This window comes from Serinus canaria, chromosome 3, assembly GCF_022539315.1.
Source record: "Serinus canaria isolate serCan28SL12 chromosome 3, serCan2020, whole genome shotgun sequence".
Taxonomy (NCBI): Eukaryota; Metazoa; Chordata; class Aves; order Passeriformes; family Fringillidae; genus Serinus; species Serinus canaria.
In genome coordinates, this window is record NC_066316.1 from 103,587,680 (window position 1) to 103,608,832 (window position 21,153).

General features: G+C 44.5%; 1 protein-coding gene across 1 annotated transcript; it reads left to right on the top strand.

Moving 5' to 3' along the window:
• LOC103823012 (b(0,+)-type amino acid transporter 1-like) lies at positions 1-12,058 on the top strand. Its single transcript, XM_018921198.3, has 6 exons — positions 1-785; positions 2,448-2,581; positions 5,374-5,503; positions 7,824-7,948; positions 8,379-8,466; positions 9,555-12,058. The coding sequence occupies exons 1-6, from the start codon at positions 42-44 to the stop codon at positions 9,786-9,788; spliced, it is 1,455 nt and encodes a 484-aa protein (XP_018776743.1). The 5' UTR covers positions 1-41; the 3' UTR covers positions 9,789-12,058.
• The last annotated feature ends 9,095 nt before the right edge of the window (positions 12,059-21,153 follow it).

Genomic DNA, 21,153 nt, shown 5'->3' on the forward strand with positions numbered 1-21,153 from the left:
TCTCCTTAGAACAACGTCTCCTGTCTCCTCACATTTCGACAATGAGGGAAAGGAAGGCAACAGATTCACTCCATTCATCCACAGATCTGACTGAAGGGAAGGAGAAATTAAGACTGAAACAAGAGGTTGGCCTGATTAGCGGCGTGTCGTTAATTGCAGGTACCATGATAGGCTCAGGGATCTTTATGTCCCCTGAGTGGGTACTACACCACATGGGGAACCCTGCCAGCAGCCTGCTGATCTGGGCAGCATGTGGTCTCCTGGCCATGTTTGGAGCCTTGTCATATGCTGAGCTTGGAACAATAATTAAAGAGTCTGGAGGAGAATATATTTACATTTTGAGGATTTTTGGTTCCTTTCCTGCTTTCCTTTTCGCCTACACTTCTGTCATCCTGGTGAGACCAGCTGGTTTGGCAGCTGTCTGTCTGAGCTTTGCTGAGTACGCCATCGCACCGTTCTATCCAGGATGCTCATCTCCTCAGGTTGCCATCAAATGTGCAGCTGCCGCCTGCATCCTCATTTTAACTATCATCAACTGCCTCAACGTGAGGCTGGCAACATCTGTTATGAACATTTTTACAGCTGCCAAACTCTTGGCTTTGTTGGTGATTGTGGTGGGTGGCTTGGTGCTGCTTGCCAAGGGACAAACTCAGAGTTTTCAGAATGGTTTTCAAGGCACCACTGCAGGTATTGGGGCAGTTGGAGTGGCGTTTTACCAGGGGCTCTGGTCCTATGATGGATGGAACAACCTAAATTATGTAACTGAGGAACTGAAGAAGCCTGAGGTGAGTGAGTGAGTGAGTGAGTGAGTGAGTGAGTGAGTGAGTGAGTGAGTGAGTGAGTGAGTGAGTGAGTGAGTGAGCAAGCTGGGTTTTACTTACTTAATCCTGCTGTTAATATGTTTGATTCTATCTGTGACTGTGTTAAGAGTGGTAATCAAGGGATTTACAGTGAGGGTTGTGAGACGCTGACACAAGAGACGTTGCCAATGCCCCATCTCCAGAAGTGTTAAAGCCAGCTTGTGTGGGGCTTTGAGCAACTTGGTGTAGTGGAAGGAACCCCTGCTCATTGCATGGAGGTTTGAACTAGATAATCTTTAAGGTCACTTCCAATCCAAACCATCTTGTGGTCATATAAGAGTCCTAAAATAACCCATTGACTGCAAAGAAGTTATTAGGCAGCACTTGGATGCTTTGGAGATGAAGTTTTTTCTTAGTGTTTAGAGGATCTAATTGTAGACACCTAGATTTATTCAGAAAAGCACTCACTGCTATAATCCATAAAGGATTCTTAACAACTTCTGTTTTCTTAAAGACTTGATCCATAATCTATGCTTCAGAAAACTACTTTATCTCTCCCTGTTGCATCAAGGGGCACCTTCAGAGCAAACCAAGCCTCACTGGAAAGGCAATCTAACTCTGAATAATCCCTGTCTTTAAGCATCTATATTTTAGCATTGTGCACTCCATGCTATAGGCACTGAAGTAGCTCACCTGCATCTCACATCAGCCTTCTCTGCACTGTATTATCTATTTTCACAGATCAAACTGCAGCAGTGAACAACTCTTATTTGCAAGAGTTGTGTGAGTGCAGAGTTTATAGAGTGTGCTTTGTACCAGTGCAGCAGACAAGATCCTACAGATCAAATGCAAATACACAGTTAAATATTAACCTAAATGGCAGCAAAGATCCCGGGGCCACTCTCTCCCACAGGATCATGAGTACTGATATTCAGGCCCTTCCAGAGTGGATACACTACCATTAGGAATTGCTGTATCTTGTCCTGTGTTGAGAATGGGGAATGCAAAAATTGATATTTCAGGTTCTTAGATGCAAACAGTTGCCATTTCCCAGTATTTTCAGTTGCATAAGACACTGTTGATTTTACTGAGTCTTAAAATGATCCTGTGGTGTTCTAAGACATGATCCTGCCACTAAGAAAACAGAAATATTTCCGTCCTAGAGCAAATCCCCTTGGAGATTTTGAAATCAACACCCTATTTTGATTTAAACTGTAGTGTAGTTAAATGGGATACAACACACACTGGAACTTTTTCCATGGTAGTGAGGTGTTTATGGGAAGATGCAGCACACCAGGAGACATAACATACTAATAACAAATACATCAATATTAAAATAATCAAGAAGTATGCAAAATGCATCTTGGGCAGCTTGGGCAGCTACAAATCAAAATCTTTTTTGTAAGACTTAGTGGGTTCTTTTTGTTTGAATTATTTTGGTTGGTTGGTTGTGGGTTTTTTTAGACTAACTTTGGAACTGTACAAGGCTGGTGTGAAAGCTGCCATGTGAATCTGGATCTATGTCTTGTTCTGAGGAAAGGTTTAGGGAGTGGAGGAATTTGAATGAGAGATGTGGGTGGTGGCAAAACCAAACCAAACAAAAAAAGCACAGTGCTGCACCTAACACTGCTGTCATCCCTTTTCCAGGTGACCCTTCCCAGAGCTCTGATGATTGCCATTCCTTTGGTTACGTGCCTGTATTTGCTGGTAAATGTGAGCTACTTGGCAGCCATGACTCCCTCTGAGCTGCTGTCTTCAGGAGCTGTGGCTGTCACTTGGGGGTGAGCTCTGTGTGGGGCAGGATGGGCAATGCAGCTCTGAGAAACACTGGTTCGCTCCTGAGTTTCAGGAGATTTAAGTGTTTTTCCCAGAGGAAGTGGCAGCACTGCATTGAGCAGGCCAGGAGGTCCTGTCAGACCATGTTACAGAGAAGAAGAGGGTGGCAAAGATGCTCGGAGGGCTGAAGCACATTGCTGTCTGAGAGAGATGGGACTGCTCAGCCTGGAGGAGAGAAAGCTCCAGGGAGACCTTACAGCACTTTCCAGGGCCTAAAGGGGCTGTAAGAGAGCTGGAAAGGAAGCTTTTACAAGGGCATGTAGAAGTAGGACAAGCAGGAATGGCTTCAAATTGAAAGAGAGTAGAGAGTAGGTTTAGATTAGACATAAGGAAGAAATTGTTTACTGTGAGTGTGGTGAGGCACTGGTACAGGTTGCCTAGAGAAGCTGTGGATATCCAATCCCTAGAAACATTCAAGGTCAGGTTGAAAGGGGCTTTGAGGAACCTGGTCTAGTGGAAGGTGTCCCTGCCCATGGCAGGGGCTTGGAAGAGGATGATCTTCAAGGTCCATTCCAAATTGTTCTATGATTCTATGATTCTATGGTTCTGTGAAGCCAAGGCTGACCAGCTCCATCTGGCCATGGTCTCCAAGGTGCATCTAGGCTGCTGAGATGGCACTTTCCTTACTCCCCATTCCCTTTGTTTACACTGGGAACCTGTAACTCCCCCAACTCAAGTTTTACCACATGGAAAGTGTCCATAAAGGAGAGGTGCAGGTCACACCAGGAGCATGTCCCCATTGGCACTGGGAATGCAGCGAGGGTACATATCCAGACTTGGGACTGATAAATTTTGCACATTTTAGATATTTCCAGGGAAACTGAGAGGACAATGTGCTGCTCTGCTAATGCAGAGGCAGTGGGTTGGGAGTGAGATAGGAGTCAACTGGCTGAATCCTGTCTACTTGGCGCCTGGAATTTAGAGCAGACCAGAGTCTTTTGTCTCAGTTTCTCCACCTGTGGGGAAATGGAAAATGGCATTGATCTCAACAACACCTTTGAGAGCTGTTATACACAGGCTGGGTGTAGCTTTTGGTAACTGTAACTTCAGTTTGGCTTGTGTTTTTCCAGAGCTGCACAGAAACGATTTCTACCTTTCATCAGGTATTTGGTGAAGTATTTGGTGACATTAAACAGTTTCTGTACAAGAAAGGAATTGAGGAAAAGAAGGACGGGACCATCATGAGAGATATAGACACCATCGATGATCTTCCACCAGAACATGCAGCTTTAGTCTAAATATTTCCAAAGACACAGAATCCCTGATAGTCCTAAATGAGTTGTCTAGCAGAAATGATGACATGGTGTATCCACAGATTATGTACTACTCTTCCCAAAAAAAGTCAGCAGCAGCTTTGTTTCTGTGTGCATTTCACAAGATCTCCCATTTGAAGATCTGACTGAGCTCTTGCTGGATGTGTTCTCTAATAGCCTTTCACATCATTATGAGTAGGAGCTTTTAAAGGTCTAGTGCTTTGTTTGAGCATGTCACAAAGCCTCCCTAAGCTGCAGTGTCCTGAACTTTTCCTGCACTTCCTTTTCCATTATTCCTAATTAACAAGTTATTTGTGAGCTTTCTCCTTTGTAACGTCTCCTTTTCCTGCCTGATTGACCTTTTCACCCAAGAGTGCAATTCAGGAAGAAATATTGAACTAGGACAGGAAAGCTGGACAGTCAAAGGCTGGGGAACAGATAGGGAGCCAGTCTGAGGAGAAGGTGAAGTTTGTGGCTCACAAGTAAGACATGCAGCTATTAAGGCCATTACGAAGGAATGGGAGGAGCATGAAGAAGCCAGAGGAGGACTTGTCACATTTAAATGCATTTATTCCCTATGTAAGAGGAAAACTGCCAGAAAGAAACACTTCTCAGTGGTGAGAGGTGCAGCCACAAAAGGAGCTCAGGAAACTCTTCCCAGCGTTTCTTTGATGACAGTGATTTAACAACAACCACAGGTTTCAGTTTGCTTGTAAATAAAGTGATCTAAAAAACATTTGAGGTTTGGATTTTTGCCAGTTAGATAAACAGTGTTTGTGTATGTGATAATTTCCTCAAACACCAGCATTTATTACTCAATTAATATTCTTAAAGCTGCTTCATTCCAGAAGACAATCTTCACTTTTAGGTGAGAAAATTATCATTCCTTCCAAATGTTTGCATTGAACTCTGTAACTCTGTTACTTCTTCTGTTAACTAGAAAGTGAAACAGAAATGTCTGAACAAGTTGTAGAACCAAAGGTCTGGAATTCAAACCATTGTTTTGGCATAAATCAGATTCACAGAAGAGCAGTAATAGGTGCATGTAGGATTAAAGGATTAAAATCCTATGCATATTCAGGAAGAGATTGTAATGCAGAATATTACTTCCATGTAATGGGAACAGTTTTTCTGTGATTTCCTGGCTAATATTATTGATTGTGATAGCAGTATCTCCAGGCATTTTGCCACAGCTTCAGTACTGTGGAAAAAAAGGGTGGTTTTGCCTGTTGTAACCTCTTTGTACACCACTGCAGTGTGGACAGAATATATGTAGCAGGAAGAAAAGCTGTCAGACAAGACAAACTTACTAGTCACTAAATATTATGGGAATTGCAAGAAGACTTTAAATCACTAGAAAGACTTCAGAAAAAGATTCTGTATAATGCAGAAATAATGGAAGAATGTAACCTGTCTGGTTCTACAGTGGGTATTCAGTACATCTACGAACTGCATCTTATGCTGTGAACTCTTTCCCACCTCAGGGACAAAGTCCTGGGCAGCTGGGCATGGCTCATCTCCCTGTCGGTGGCCCTGTCTACATTTGGTTCCTCGAATGGGACCTTCTTCAGTGGAGGCCGTGTGTGCTACATTGCTGCCAGGGAGGGCCACATGGTGAGCACAAAGAAAGGGGTCTGGCTTGCTTTGAGCAACTTCATCTTCTTGTGACACTAAAGCAGAGAGGAAAATACTGTGTATGTTCAGCTAGCAGAGTGATAGCTCTTCAAGGGGTTTGTTCCTTGCTCAAAAACTTTAATGCCCATCTCTTTCAAATGTAAGGTGTATGTTGTCTCTGGGCTTTCTTTTTTAGTCAGGTACTTTCAAAACCATAACATATTCACATCTAGCCTGAATTCTAAGAACAGCTTTGAAATGAACCACTCAAATATTGCTGCATTGGAGCACCAGGCACAGGCTGTGGGGTGACCTAGTCAATATACTTGCCAGGAAAGGAGAACCTGGCCATGCTTGTGTGTTGTAAGGCGCCTTTGCTTGCCCTGGGAAGGTAACACAGCACCAGCCAGTTGCCTTTGCAGTTGTTATACTGACTACACAGGTTGGTCTCAGGGGTGATCCAGCCTTCACATGGGTAGTCCAGCTTAGATGCAGCATTGGCTATCTCTGCTCTTCAAGCTTCATAGAAATTACAAGGTGACACCAAGCCTCACATATCTTCTAGCTTGAGTTTATCATTGGTTTTGTTACGTGAGCCAAATCTGGTAACCCAGTGGAGGTCAGGCTGCTGCAGCTCCCCCCTCCCTGGTCCATCTAATAAGTCCAGCATGCATTCCCAGTAGCCACACACACACAAACACGGGTATCAAACATATTTATATACACACATACACATACAGGTATAGCTGTGTATGTATGTACAGAGCCAGCAGGGAACTTAGAGCTCCACATACAGACATAGCTGGAGCTCATGCAAATACCAGCACTAACAACACCAAGGGCCTTTCATTCCCTATCTGGCTGATCAGGGGTCCATTAGTGAGAAATTAATATAAAACATATATACAGTGTGGGTCCCTCCAGCAGCTGGGCTCAGATACTCAGCCCCTGGATCCCAGTCTCCCCAGTTGCTGCTGTCTGGGCAAACAAACCTCCAAGGTTGCTGCCACGTCTCAGCTGCTGATACAGACCCCCTCACTCACAGGTACACCTCCACACACACTTAACCATACTGCTCCACAAGGAGGAGAAAAAAGGCTGAGCTGTATTTGACCTCTGTTTTGAGCAGGCCTCTTGTGTTCCTCCTGAATCTCTCTGCTTTTTTTGGTCCTTCCCACCCACATCTGGCATTTCTGTCCTCAAGTGTGAAGGCACTGAAATAGGTTGCACAGAGAGGTTGTGAATGCCCAATTCCTGGAAGTTTGAGGCCAAGCTTGATGGGGCTCTGAGCAGCCTGGTCTAGTGAAAGGTGTCCCTACCTACAGCAGGATGTTGGAACTAGATGATCTTTAAGGTCCCTTCCAAGCCAAATCATTCAATGAATCTAGGATTCCACACCAGCTCCTCTCCTCCTCGTTCACAGCAGGGAATCTTTTATGCATATGAATGACCAGGTTGGTGGAGATGACTGGGCTGGTGGTTGCTGGTTTTGGTGGTTCCTGGTTTCGGTGGTTACTGGTTCCTCAACTTCCCTCTCTGAGGATAATGCCTGCTCTATCATGGCAAGCTCTGTGCTGAGAAGTGCACAGACAGTCTGAATCTGACCATACCAGACTATGAGCTGAATGCTTATGTCACTTCTCAAACACTCATCTCTAGCAAAGGTAGGTCCTTGCATGATATTTTGGTTGGGAATTAAAAATAAAATAAAATAAAATAAAATAAAATAAAATAAAATAAAATAAAATAAAATAAAATAAAATAAAATAAAATAAAATAAAATAAAATAAAATAAAATAAAATAAAATAAAATAAAATTTAAAAACAGCCTTTCTCATTAAACTTTCCTGATGAAACAAACAATAAACAGGCTGCTAATCCTTAAACAAATCCTAGTTTAATTTGTATTTACATAAATGTTTCAGGACTAGTCCTTGTCTAATTTTCCAGTCATCCCAAGAGAAGTCAAGTCCCAGAGAGACATGACAGAGGGGAGAAGAGTGGGCTCATGACAAAAGGTACTGATGGTGATTAGGAAAGCTCTAATTTGACTCATTCTGTCACATCAGTAGTTTGAAAATCTCATTTTGCCTGCTCAAACTGAGCATATTTGATATGAAACCAGTGAGACACAATAAAAATATCCTTGAAGGGGTTTCCTGTATTTACACTCCTCGGAGTTGGTCTGGTTTTATATGATGCTTTTTTGCTGTTTCTGAATGGCTCTGGCTGCAGCAAAGCTCCCACCAGCAGCTGAAGGGTTGAGTAAGGAGCTCTGAGCCCATGAAATGATGATGCAGGGCTTTGCTTTGTTTTTCAGCCAGACATTCTGTCCATGGCTCATGTGGGACGCCTCACACCCTCCCCTGCTCTACTGTTCACATCTGCCATGTCTTTAATAATGATAATATCAGGGAACTTCACCAGCATCGTCAACTTCTTCAGGTATGTCTGTGTAGGGTTTCTGTTTGCATCCCCTGTGCTCCTGGGTTTTACATTGTTTATAAGTATTTTCTTGCATTATCCTTTTGAGCCTGGGCTATTGCTTTCTAACCAATACTGGGAAGAGGAGGAGGGAAGAAAGAAAAGAAAGAACTTGGGAACCAGCACCTTTGCAATACATGAATGATCCTGTCACTAGAGACTTGACTGAATGTGCTTCATCCCCATTGAATCAGTAATGTTCAGACAATTCTTAAGTTCTCATTGTTTGTGCTAAAAAGGAAATTAATGGAAGAACTACTAAATTTATATCAATATTCACCTTTTTAATTGGAGATATGAACATCTGGGATCTGCAAGGCAGGACTGACATTCCTGGATGACCTCACCCCAAGCTTAATGCTGTCTAATTTTTTTTTTTCTTTTCTTCAAGTTTTATGGCATGGCTTTTCTATGGAATGACTATTTCTGGACTCCTGTATTTAAAAATCAAGAAACCAGAACTGCCAAGATCTTACAAGGTAAAGTAATAACAAAAACCCCTCAAATATTTTCATATATTGTTCAAATGGCTAAGAGAACATTTAGAAAAAAGAGTAAAAGAGTGAGCACTGGTGGCTTACAGATTCAATGTGGTTGTCCTTCCTTTTTTAATTTCAAGTTTTGTGTCAGCAAAGCCAACAAGGGGTGAGACAATGTGAACATACAGGCATAAGTCAAGATTGAATTCTCTGCCTTGATAAGCTAATAATGCCCTGCCTCCTCACTATGAAAATATATATCCACCATATCTTCTTTCTTTCGAAATGATTTAAATGGTAAATGAAGGATGATTCTGATCAACATTGTAATCACCCATTTATGCTCAGAGCACAGACTTTGGGCAAGCTCCTCTGAGGGTAGCCCAGGTGTAAGAACCTTGCAGAGGGACAAATAACTTAGGTGGAGTGCCCCAAGTTCTTTGAGATGACATAGGGACAGGTTTGTTGCCCACAAAACAGGTAAAAGGAGGGAAATCAAGAGTCATGTGTTCTTCCCCTGATGCCATGAGTGAGCTGATCTTCAGTGCTTCCTCAGTGACTGAGGATTATTAATGAATGTACAAGCCACCCTCCTTTGAGGAAGGGTGGCTTCAAATTGAAGTTTTAATGCTTTCTGACCAGGCTTTCAGAAACTGCCCTTGAGTTTGCCTGTCCACCTGTCTTCAATACATGGATAAAACTTTTTGTGCAAGGGTGCTAAGGTACTGTTGATTTGAATTCAATTGCTCTGTGTTTTGTCTACAGCTTGGCTTTTAGATACAAGGTAGTGGGGAGAGCAAGAAAAGACCTGGCACTAAACCCAGTAGTTTGCATCTTCAGGTCTAGGAGGGCAGGAAAGACCAGGGGTTCAGGTGTGATATGATGGTGTAGCTCTTGCAGGGATGTTTAGCCTTGGAGTGGGGATAGGCTGGGAAACAGGATGTCTGGATTAATTGGTATTTCTAGGTAATATCTCAGGTTGCAGAAAGGTTTCATCTAAAAAGCCTTCTGCAGAAGTTCCAGAGTTGTCCAGACACACAGAGGCCCAGAATTACATGAGTATTTATGCTGATGTTTTGCTTTCACAGGTCCCAATTATCATCCCCATAATTGTGCTGATGGCAGCTGTGTACTTGGTGTTAGCTCCCATCATTGATCAGCCCCAAATAGAGATCCTCTACATCATCCTCTTCATTTTTAGTGGCATCATTTTTTATTTCCCATTGGTTCGCTTCAAGTACCACCCTCGCTTCTTACAGAGAGTCACTTTGCACCTCCAGTTGTTGCTGGAAGTTGCTCCAACTACCAGGGATGCAAACTGAGATAACATCCTTCCTTCACGTGGCTGCCTGCACCTCATGGTTTATCCCTTGGTTTTCAAGGCTCAGAAAATATTCTTCTGTAAAGAGCAATGAGTAGAATGTGAGTGACACTAAGGGTCCAGGTGAGATGGACTGCAGCTATGACTCCTCATGTTTCCCTAAAATTCTGGGGACATGTTTTTCTCCTTTTCAGCTTTGCCTTGACATTACATATGGATTCCAAACGAATATGTGGTTTTGTATTTTCCATCCCAAAAAGGGCTGTTTCAGGATCTTATCTCCTATTTCAAGATAAAATGCAGAAGAAGATAGACAATGAAACATTATTCAAATAACAGGCTGAGACCCATAGCCGTTCCTGGCAATGCCTTTAATTACTTACACCTAGTTCTGCCCACTGTGACTGCAGAGCTTCTCAAATCAATAAAGCAAGGGCTCACCATGGCCACAAGAAATAAACCTTTTTTCACTCAGGTATTCACTCTGGGAAGTTTATGCTTCTTCCAGTTTCAGGTGTGCAGTCACAATAGTCCTTTCTCTGTCTCAGAAGGCATCCCACATCTCCCACAGAAAACCCTCTGTCATGAGATGAGAGTGCTTTAAAGCTCTGTCAGTTTCCTCAGTTGAGAATGCACTTGTCATCTGGGATCCATCCATTCATGATGAGGACACAAGCAGCATCACTCAAGTACCAACATTCACCCATGTTCTTCCTGTGATCCCCCTGAAGAAAAAAAACTTATTTTGTGACAAAGGGAGGGAAAAAAAACAACCAAAAAAACCCTAGAGCATATGTACCAGCAAAATACTCTGGCTAGGAATTAAAGAAACCACATACTGGGCTACATTAGAAGTGTGGCCAGCAGAGCAAGGAAACACTCTGTCTCTTTGGACTCAACTCCTGAAATCATGCATCTAGCGTTGGGCCCTGCTGTTCAAGGTGGAGTTGTGAAGACCACCTGTACCCTTCTTTTTAATGGCAGCTCAGAGCAGTGGTCTCAAGCTGTGGCTTGAGATATTCAGGCTAGACTTAGAGGAAATGTGTCCCATGAGGGCAGTGCAGCTTGGAGCAGTGTACAGAAAGGTGGGGAGATCTCAGTTCCCTTGATTTTCTACCACAGCCATCTCCACTAATTTCTGTGATTCTGAAGGCACAGCACAAAAGTCACAGGCTGTGCTCTCACCCACACCAAACACACTGAAGTCTCTGGTATTTCCTACTATCTTGAGGCACAGCTGGTTTTTTCCTGCTCTTGGGGAAGGAGAGGTATTATAAGCTGTTTTCTTCACATTTTTCCAGATGGTTCCAGGATGATACCTGTCATAGACTAAAAAGGTCTAGGAGCTAGTCCCTAAAATGCCTTGTTAAAGTACTGAAAGTTAACTTTCTGTTAGCATTCTTCTATAGAACCTGCTACAATCCTGCTACCTTTTACCTAACCTGCCCTGATCCTAGAACACAGGTTATTTGATCCTCCAGGCCTCTTCCAGCCCATCTCAGAGTTGTGTATCTGATTACAATCTCATTCTGCAACGTCACTCCTCCTGCTCCTCTGAGTGGTGATACCAGAGCAGCTACAGGCATGCACAAACAGTCTGTTTTTCCAAGTGTTAGGTATGATAATGGATAGGCCAGATGCCACTCATCCAAATCCTTAGCTTAAACAGTGTTTGGGAGGATTTCCTTCCACTGATTTTTACTGGAGTTGCCAACAAAGGCCAGTGAGGGGACAATTTTTCCTCCTGAATCCCTTGACAATATAAAATTCTTGGGATGTGTCTCCTAAAGAGGGTTTGTTCTCAAAAGAATTGATGAGGTTAGGAGCTCTAGGTTACCTTCCTCCCCCTGTCCCAGGCTCTTCATCTGATTTCAGGGAAACTTCTTAAAGGAGCTGCATCTCAGCTACTTACCCAAAAATTTGAATAATACAATTTCTCTGATCATAATTTTTTTCAAACAATCTTTTTCTTACCTATTTATGAAGCCTATCACATGGGACTGTGCTCTAATAAAGAACATGAAAAGACTTAGCACTTTGAATAAATAGCCTTTATATGTTATTGGTTTGTGTATGGATATAGGGGAACTGGAAAGCTGCAATTATCATACTCGCACCAATCTCATTTTCTATAGATATTATTGTAACAAGATGTTCTTTTTTTATTTATGTTGCCTAGGATTTGCAGGTGTTTATAATGCCAAAACAAGATGCTGAAAGCTCAGAGAATTGAAAGATAATTACAATAAAATGGGCATTACAATGAAGTGAGTTAATGTGTCTGTTTCTGTTTTTCACCCAAGAAAAACAATTCCATAGAAATTTTACTGCATGATCATAAACAATCAGCACTAGGCTTATCTCTCCTTGGTCAGAAGGTTTAACAACATGCGTGGGTGTTTATATGTGCATACACTCATTTTTCAAAATGATTGCTTATCTATTCAACCCCAGGATATGTAAATTGGAGTCTCTTTTTCCTTCATGAGACATTTACAATAGAAGTGCCAGGAAGAGGCAACACATCCTTACACTTTATTCCTGCAGCACAGTGACAATGTGACAGTGGACTGAGCTCTGTACCTGCAGCTTGTACAGGTTATCTTACAAGATCTTATTGGTCCTGTCTATTTCCAAAGCTCCAGATCCCCATGACCTGTGCTTAGACCCTTTCTTCACAGGCTCAGAGGAAAAATGGACTATCAGCATTGACCCCAAGATAATCATAAGATCTCTACTTCACCTCTAGACCCTCAGTATAATTGAGTCCCATCCTTCAGCTGGCAACCTGCAACAAACCTGTTGGGAGCTTTACCTTGGTGCACAGAGCTGAATGTATTCTGGGCTTTTTCCTGACTTCCTCTGAAGCATCAGAGATGGACTACACCTGGGGACAGTAAAGGACAGTCCAGCGTGTGAGAGAGCACAGAAAATCCTCCTTTGGTGATTTTCTAGTCAGGCATGCTCATATGCCCAAGTTCAAGTGATTGCCATAATTCGTGGTTGAGGACAAATTTGTGGTTGGGTGGGACAGAGCAGAATTCAAGATAACTTTTATTTTCCTCTGTTCAAGAAACACAGTTCACTCACTTAGACTGAGTGGGTTTATCTGAACAGTTCTCAGCCAGTGCAGAGGATTTGATGTTTAGTCTCTCCTGCTCTTTGCTGGGACATAGGAAATAAAAAAGACCTCACTGAACTCTCTCAGCAGTGTTAACTTGCTCTCTGGGTCATCACACTTAGGGGATGAAATAAAAACAGTCAGCTCTGGGAATCACAGACAATTCCAGTGTGGGTTGGAACTGACCTCTGGAGGTCTCTTGTCCAACTTCCTTCTTGAAACAGGCCTATTGACATGTAAGGTTGTTTACCTGTGCCTCTGTCTCTTCATGTTTTGGAAAGCACTGAGGATAGAGAGCCCACCATCTCTCTGCACTGCTCTGTGCATAAAGAAATTTTGCTGGAGTTCAATCTGAACATCTCAAGCTGCAGCTTGTGGCTGTTGCCCTTCCCTGTATCATCTTCTACTGCCAAAGTTCTGTCCTTTTTGTAACTCTCTTTTTGGGAGCTGTAGGTTGCTGTTATGTTGTCTCTTTCTTTTTGCCAGACTCAACCCAAGAAGCCAAGCCCAACCCAAGAAGCTTTTTCATGTAGGCAAAGTGCTCTGGACCTCTATCTTGGGAGCTCTTTGCTGAACTCTATCCAGTTCATCTGCTTTCCTTTTGAACCGGGAAAGGGTCAGAAAATTGAATGCAACATTCCAAGTGTGCCCTCACAGGTGTCAAGTCTACAGAGACACCGACATCCCTTGGTCTGCTTAGGTACCTTTCCTAATGCAGGTCAGTGTCTGTAACCCTTCACTCAGTCACTTCTGAGAGCTTCAGCTGACTTAGTTGAAGGCAATGGAAAACCCTTACTTTGTACAGTTGGTGCTCTTATTAAAAACTTTGTCTAGGCTGTGATAAATCCTGCATCATGATGACTCACTCTAGCAGTGCAGGGGGATCTACATCTTGCACTTTACCATTTATTGATTAGTTAGTTGGATATGTCAGGGTCTTTATGTGTGTGACTCATTCCTCATGAAGGAGTGCTTTTGCTAAAAAAGGATGCACACCCACAGTCATACAATAAATGGGTGGTCTTAGGTTTGTGAAGTAGCAGTGAGATTAATGGCTAGTGAAATAGCCCATCTGTTTCTAGACTCAAGCTACCATGTCATGTTTGTCCTCAGAGACAGTGAGCCCTATGGCTTGAGTGTCTGGCAGATAAATGATTATCTTTTCCTTCTAAAGCTTGGTCATAAGTTGTTATTGTTTAATTTAATGAACTATGCCCTGGTTTCCATGCAGTGACATGAAAGGCAACAGGGGAGCTGAGAACAAGGAAAATGAGAAGCAGCTTGAAAGAGAATTACTGTACATACAAGTCTTGGCTTGTATGAATTACCTATATAAAATACCTTGGCTTGTATGAATTACCTATACCTTGGTCTGTCTGAATTACCTATATAAAATCCGGACATGGACAACAACCAAACAGCAAAGATGTGTGCCCAGAATTTTTGAAATGACAGAATATTTTTTTTTTTTTTTGCTTGGCAGTAATTGATTTCCTTTCTGTTTGTACATTCTGGCGTTTCACAATCTGTTTTTCCCACAGCATAACTGTGTCATTAACAAAGTAGAGCAATAGTCCAGCCTTTTTTCATTGCTCAGTCTGTGGTTGCCAAACATCATCAACAGGTCATGATTCCTTTGAAGAGAGGGCACACAGATTTCCAGCAGAAGATACAGACCCTGGCACAAAGAGCACCACCAGTTCCTGAGTTAAGAATCCAGAGCTGTCCCCAGGATCTCTCAGGGTATTGGATCTGCTGTCCTCCCTTTGCTGGGGCCTTACTCCAGGGCTCTGAGTGCTCGGTTTTCCACTCACATCCCACCCTGTTTAAAATTGGGTTAATGAGAGTTCAGCCTGTCTGAGCTGTTATGAATTTTAATTCATTCATATTTATAAATAAAAGGATCCTCTCGCTGAAGAGGAAGCAGGAGGGTCAAATGATGCCAATAATCTTCTTTCTTCCTAGGCCAAGTAGTCCCTCTTACCTATACTTTTACAATCTGTATTAAGCATGCAGTGGCTGCAGAAACTACAGAGGGTTTCATTCTGGCTGAAGGGCCACTCTGTATGTTGCACCAGCTGAGCCACCCTTTTGGTGTCCCTGGATGGCTCCCAGTCCCCTGGGGCCATGTGGGCACCCTGCAGGCAGGAGTCATGCCTCATGCCCAGCAAGAAAGTAGTGGAGTGTGGATGTGGAAGCAAGAGACGTATGGATGTGTTTGAGCACACCCAGGTGATGCTGCAAACTATCCCAAGTATCAGGGCCCCTTGGATCCTCAAAACCAGCAGAGCTGTGTCCTTTGGAGCAAGACAAAAAGCTTAGACCAGATCCTGCTGCAGGTTCCTACCAGGATTCTCATGTACCAGGCACAAGCATGACCATGGGTAAAGAAACATAGGGTGACTTTTCATTCCCTTGGAGCTGCCTCGACTCCAGGCCACTGTGGAAGCAGAAATGGCCCGTAAAAATCCCCTGCAGTCTTCATCAGCTTCCCAAAGGGTCCTCTCACCCCATGTCCCCTTGGATCAAGTTTTCCTGCTCTCCTGCCCTGAGGGCTGTGCTGCCAACCTGTCCAGCAAACCCCTGCCTGTTTTTCCACTCTCATTTAGTGAACTTTCTTCTAAAAGTAGCATTCCTCAGATTTACAAATGTGAAATACCCCTCAGACAGCACCAAAAAACTTTACTCAGGAGTCCTGTGTATGGGCAAAGGATGGGGATTGGGGGAATTTGGAATAGACATTGGCACAGATGGGAATGATGGGGAAGCCATTGCACTCATATTTGGGCTGAAACCTCAGGTTAACGTTGGCTTCCTTAAATCACAGAATCATTTAGGTAGGAAAAGACCTCTACAATCATTGATCATCTGTCCAACCATTAACCCAGTGTGGCCAAGCCACCACTAAACCACATCCCTAAGCACCACATCTACACTTCTAAAAAACCCCTCCAGGGATGGTGATTCCACCACATCGGTGGGCAACCTGTTTCAATGGTTGGTAACCCTTTCAGTGAAGAAATATTTCCTAATATCTGATCTAAACCTTCTCTGGAACAACTTGAGGCCATTTCCTTTCATCCTGCCGCTTGTTATTTGAAAGAAGAGACTCGCACCTCATTATGACTCCTCTCACGTAATTGTAGAGAGCAGTAAGGTCTCCCCTAAGCTCCGGCAAGTTCCCGTGTCTGCTGTGCCCAAGGCAGGTGAGAGGTTCCTGGGAGCTGTGGGGCAGGGAGGTGACATGGCAGGGGGCTGCGGGGCTGGCAGGTGGCAGTGGCAGTCTGGTGATGAAGAGCTCAGCAGCATCAGCCTTTGCCCTGCTGCGGCTGGGCGGGACAAAGAGCTGAGATGAGGAATGGGGTCAGTGGTGCCCAGGGAGTTGTTTCACTGTGCTGCAATGAACAGCTGCATGCAGCCCCTGCCCACCCAGAGCCAGCTTCCTCCACTAACAACAGAAAAGCTCCTTTTGGAGCAGGAGAGTGAGATCAAACAGCTCTGACAGATGCCAGCTCTGGAGCAAGGGAGAGGGCAGTCCTGGGGCTGGAGGTGAAATGATACAAGGGAACGAGTCCTGCCCTCTGCAGTAGTGGCCTCCTGGTTCCTATGTCCATCTGTCCCTGTGTCTCTACCCAGGCACCCACAATGCAGCCCCCACCAGAGCCACCTGCTAAACAGCACTGGGGACAAATCTCTTGGGCTGCAGCACATGCCCTGGGACAGGGAATTGTCCCCAGGGCCATGGCTTTTTTTCTTGAAGCTGTAGAAAAGAAAGAAAAGAAAAGAAGGCAGCCTTCAGGCTGAAATCAGGTTGAGTCCTTGTGAAGTCAGGCAAATACATGAAAACTGAATTATTCATCACCGTATTCAAAACATATCCATCACCCTGCCATTTTGGAAATCCAGTGAAATGCTTTTGTGCTGGAGTTGGATACCCCTAGAGGTACTTTTATGGTGCATTTTAAGAACCTGGCTCTTTGTCTTGCCTTGAGATCAAAGCTGTTTGGGAAGCAGGAGCCACCTCCTGGAGCAGGCAGGACCTTGCCCTGCTGAGCTCAGGGCTTGCTGGAAACCCACAGTCAAATTCAAGGTGCAAGTTGTGTAACTGGGCACAGAGTGAATATGACTTTTTCCTTATTCAAGGTGAGTGCAAACAGATAAACACAGGCCATAATGGGGAAGGGTTAATTACATATACTTTTCTGCAGATGGAGTATAGGTGGAAGAATGTTATCATTTATTTAAGATGCATGGGTTCCTAACACAAAGAAGCTGTAGCTGTGAGTTAGGACCTGCATTTTGCTGTACATATGCAGAAACCCCCTTCAAAAATTAAACAATTTGCCAGAGACCATCTCAGCAAAACTCTGCTATACAATGCCTGAGCTGTGCAGAAGAAACCCATTTGTGTTTTCAATAAATGCAGTTTACACCCTGGAGCCCCAGTTACTGTGCAGTTGAATGGGCTTGGCAAAGTGTGACCCATGGAAATGCTTTGTGGGATAGTGCTCCCTCCAGGAGTGTTTTCTCAGAAGAGGTGGGACTGGCAAACAAACTCAGTTTTCCTTTTCCAGCATTCCCTCAGGTAGGACAGCAGGGGAACACGTTCCTCCTGGGGCAGAAGAAAAACAGAGCTATCAGTCCACCAGCTGGGCTTGTCCACAAGGATGTATCTCCTTGCCTTGCATCCCCTGTGGGGAATACCTGGATTCATGCTCATGGTGTGTCAGCAGCTACAGAGATGTCTTCTATGGCTTTAAGCAGAAATGAAGATATCTAGCCCATATAATAAATCTCGCAAAGGAAAGGATACATTTAAAGCACTATACCTGCTCCAGCTTGTAAGAGGTTATAGAAAATAAAGTTCAGAAGGGCAAAAACTTTGGCTGATTGCTCTGACAATGTCCCAGGCAGTCACGAATGGCGTCAGCAATAGCTAATTAATTCCTAAAAGCACTTTGAATATTAGCAGGTCACTTCAACAATTGTCTCTTTGTTACTACACAGAGAAGCAATTTCTCCAGGGTTATTTTAGGTTCCATTATCTGGCTTTTCTCAAGCCAGTGTCCTGGAACCCATGTCGCCCCTGAGATAATCACCATCCTTTCCAAGGGAGGGTCAACAATGTCCATAACATTATCTCAGCATTTTGTGGGGGTGGCTTTGGCTTAGACTGGCTGGGAGGTGTAAGGGAGGACCAGGCACAGCCACCAGTAAAGCAAGAAAATCAACCTGATATAAAACCTGCATCATTAAGCACAAAGCCTTAAAATCATCCTCACCCCCACTGTCACAGAAGTGCCATATAGGGGGTAGATGTGGCCAAACTGCCCCTCACTTCCTGCTGGGATTCTCCCAAAGCCCAGTGCAAGACACGCAGGTCTCTCTGAACTCCTTTCCTCAAGTGAATTTCACCCCTGGTCACATCCCAGACTCTAGTCTATGAAAACACAGACAGACCCAGCTCTTGTGTCTCACAGGCTGGGTGGGTCATGGGGAGCTTTCAAACAATCTGATACATCTCCAGAGATGATGGACAACAAAAGGGATCCAGATGTGTCCTCCAGCACAAGGCCTAGCTTTTGGAAAGAATTTCCCCAGATCTTTCCCCAGATTTTGCTCTCAGGGTTTCTTTCATAAAATGTACAGCAGCTTCCCTTCAGCTGCCAGTCATCAGCACTGGCTTCCCAGGGTGAAGGCATGGTCAAAATTTTGCCTGCTCCTTTCCATTGCCACAGTCTTCTGCCTGTCATCCCTTCCACCCAAGGAGTGGAGCACCCTGAGCTGTCCTGAACACCCCACACCACTTCAGAATGCCAACCACATCCTGGGATGCATCCAAAGCTGAGTGGACAGCAGGCCCAGGGAGGGGATTCTGCCCCTTTGCTCCTTTCTGGTGAGACCTCACCCACACTTCCATCCAGCTCTGGCGGCACCAGCACAGGAAGGCAAACAGCCTGTTGGAGTGAGGCCAGAAGAGGCCACAAAAATAGTCACAGGGCTCAAACACCTCTCCAGGCTGAGAGAGTTGGGCTTGTTCAGCCTGGAGAAGAGAAGGTTCCAGGGAGACCTTATAACAACCTCCAGTACTTAAAGGATGCTGCAAGATGAGGACAAACTTTTTAGTAGGGGCTTGTTGCAATGGGATAAGAGGCCATGGTTTTAAACTGAAATAGAATCAATTCAGCTATAAAGAAGAAAGCTTTTACAATCAGGTGTTGAGGAACACTGGCACGGGTTGCCCAGAGAGATGGTGGGTGCCCTACCCCTGGAAACATTCAAGGTCAAGCTGAGCAGCAACAGTTTCTGAGCAACCTGACCTAGTTGAAGGTGTCCCTGCTTGTGGCAGGTGGGTTGGACTAGATGGCTTTTAAAGGTTCCTTCCAGTCCAAACTGTTCTGATTCTGATTCTGATTCTTCCTTGGGAGTCCCCAGCACATAGCCTGCATTTCATGAAGAAAACAGGGCACTGAGTCCTGCTGTACTGACATGAAATGAAGCTTAAAGCTCCCAGTGAGCAGACAGTGGAGCCAAGAATGGAGCCTGGGCTCCTTAAAGCCTCCCTGCTAGAGAAATGATGATGAAACATTTATTGATTGCAATGAAGCACTGCTGCACTGAGAGAGCTAAGGCAGGAGTCCATATGGCTCAGTTTTTCAAATCCTTTGCCTCTATATTTTTCCAGCTACAAAAATGTATGGTTTTTTTCCTCTCAGGCAGACATTTGGCAGCAGAATTAAGTGAACTCTAAGGGTTGTTATAGCTTAGCCCCATCTTTGGGAGCCCAGTGATGCATGAGAAAGAGCTCTGTCTTTATAAACTCCTAAAAGAACATATAACTACTGCATACTGCTTTTCCATTGAGACTTACAGACAACTTCCAGCAGGATCACGGGTTAGGTTGTGGGCAGCCTAACATCAGTGCTGTGTCATCTTGTCTGTTTATTTGGTGAATTCAGATTTTCATAATTAATGCAGTAGAGAAATTCAACAGAGAATTCACTTGGGGGAAGGAAATATGTCTGGGACTCCAAGGTTGAGGAATTTTAAATAAACTCTCTTTCAATAAAAGCAACCCATTAAGAGCATCTTGATTACCTATTTGAATATTTCAATTTAAAATGCTAGTTTAAAAAAGTAAATAAAATATGCTTCAGTTCTGCAAATTAAATTTGTCCTCAGTTAAAGTCTATTGAGAGATACCCCCAGGGCGAATTTTCCCTACTTCTCATTTCTGCCCTGAGGTGTTTTCATAGAAGTCTGAGTCATCCAAAGCTCCCAAACTGAATTAATTTCTGAATCTCATAGTTGATATCCCACAGCCAAAGCAGGTCTGTGATTCAGAAAAGCGCTGATTAATACAGAGCAGGAGGAAGTTGAGCACTGCCCCAGCCCGTGACCCCTGGATCCAGCCTGTGTCCCTTGCCCATGTCCCCAGCCTGACTAGGGGAATGCAGAGCTGGGCAGACTGGATGGGAAGCCCCAGCAGTGGTGTGGGGTCCTGCCCCATTCCTTCCCCATGCCAGCAGCCGGGCAGCAGCTGCACTTGGAGCACCTCTCCAGAGGCAGCAGCCAGGACTTTGCTGCAGCAATGCCCTGTGAGCCTGGCCAGAGCTCTTTGCTCGAGCTACAGATTGTCTGTCATCTGCTTCATCCTTTCCTGGAGCTTGGTCCAGCCTCTCCAGCCTGTCCTGGCCCTGCACAGAAGGATTTCTCACAGCTTGTTGCTCCTGTCTGTTGGAGCAGCACTGAGCTGGGTTAGGAGGATGATGAGGAGGAGGAGACCCTTCCTCGCAGGGCAGGCGGGACACTCACACCAGAGCCTCATATGGTGACAAGTGACAGTCCATAGCCAGCGAGCTCTGCCACGGGATTTCTGCATCGTCTGCATGTTGGTGAGGTGCTGAGGAGCTGCACACACCAGCAGTGATGCCTCAGGCATCTGGAACTTTTAGCATCTTTGACTGCTCCGTTTTTCCTGTGAACATTCAGCTGGTTTTGGGCACCAGGCAGAGGCACTGCCCCCAGACATGGAACAGAAATACTGAGGAGGCATGACAGAGTTCTCCATGAACTCTGCACTCCCAGTCCCCAGATCCTCCTATACCTTCAGCTGGGCTTGTTTCAAATGCAGACAGAGATGCAAACCCAGCTGTGCCAGGGCTCTGCAGCCACTGAGGGGCTGTGGCTGGGCCCTCAGGCAGGGTGGTTCTCCTGCTGCAGTTTGGCAGATGGGCAGATGGTG

Bases quoted from the DNA above. Each gene is read 5' to 3' on its own strand.
- LOC103823012 (XM_018921198.3), top strand. From the start codon at position 42: ATGAGGGAAAGGAAGGCAACAGATTCACTCCATTCATCCACAGATCTG. The intron at 5,504-7,823 runs GTGAGCACAAAG...TTTGTTTTTCAG, and splicing joins CTGCCAGGGAGGGCCACATG to CCAGACATTCTGTCCATGGC. The intron at 7,949-8,378 runs GTATGTCTGTGT...CTTTTCTTCAAG, and splicing joins AGCATCGTCAACTTCTTCAG to TTTTATGGCATGGCTTTTCT.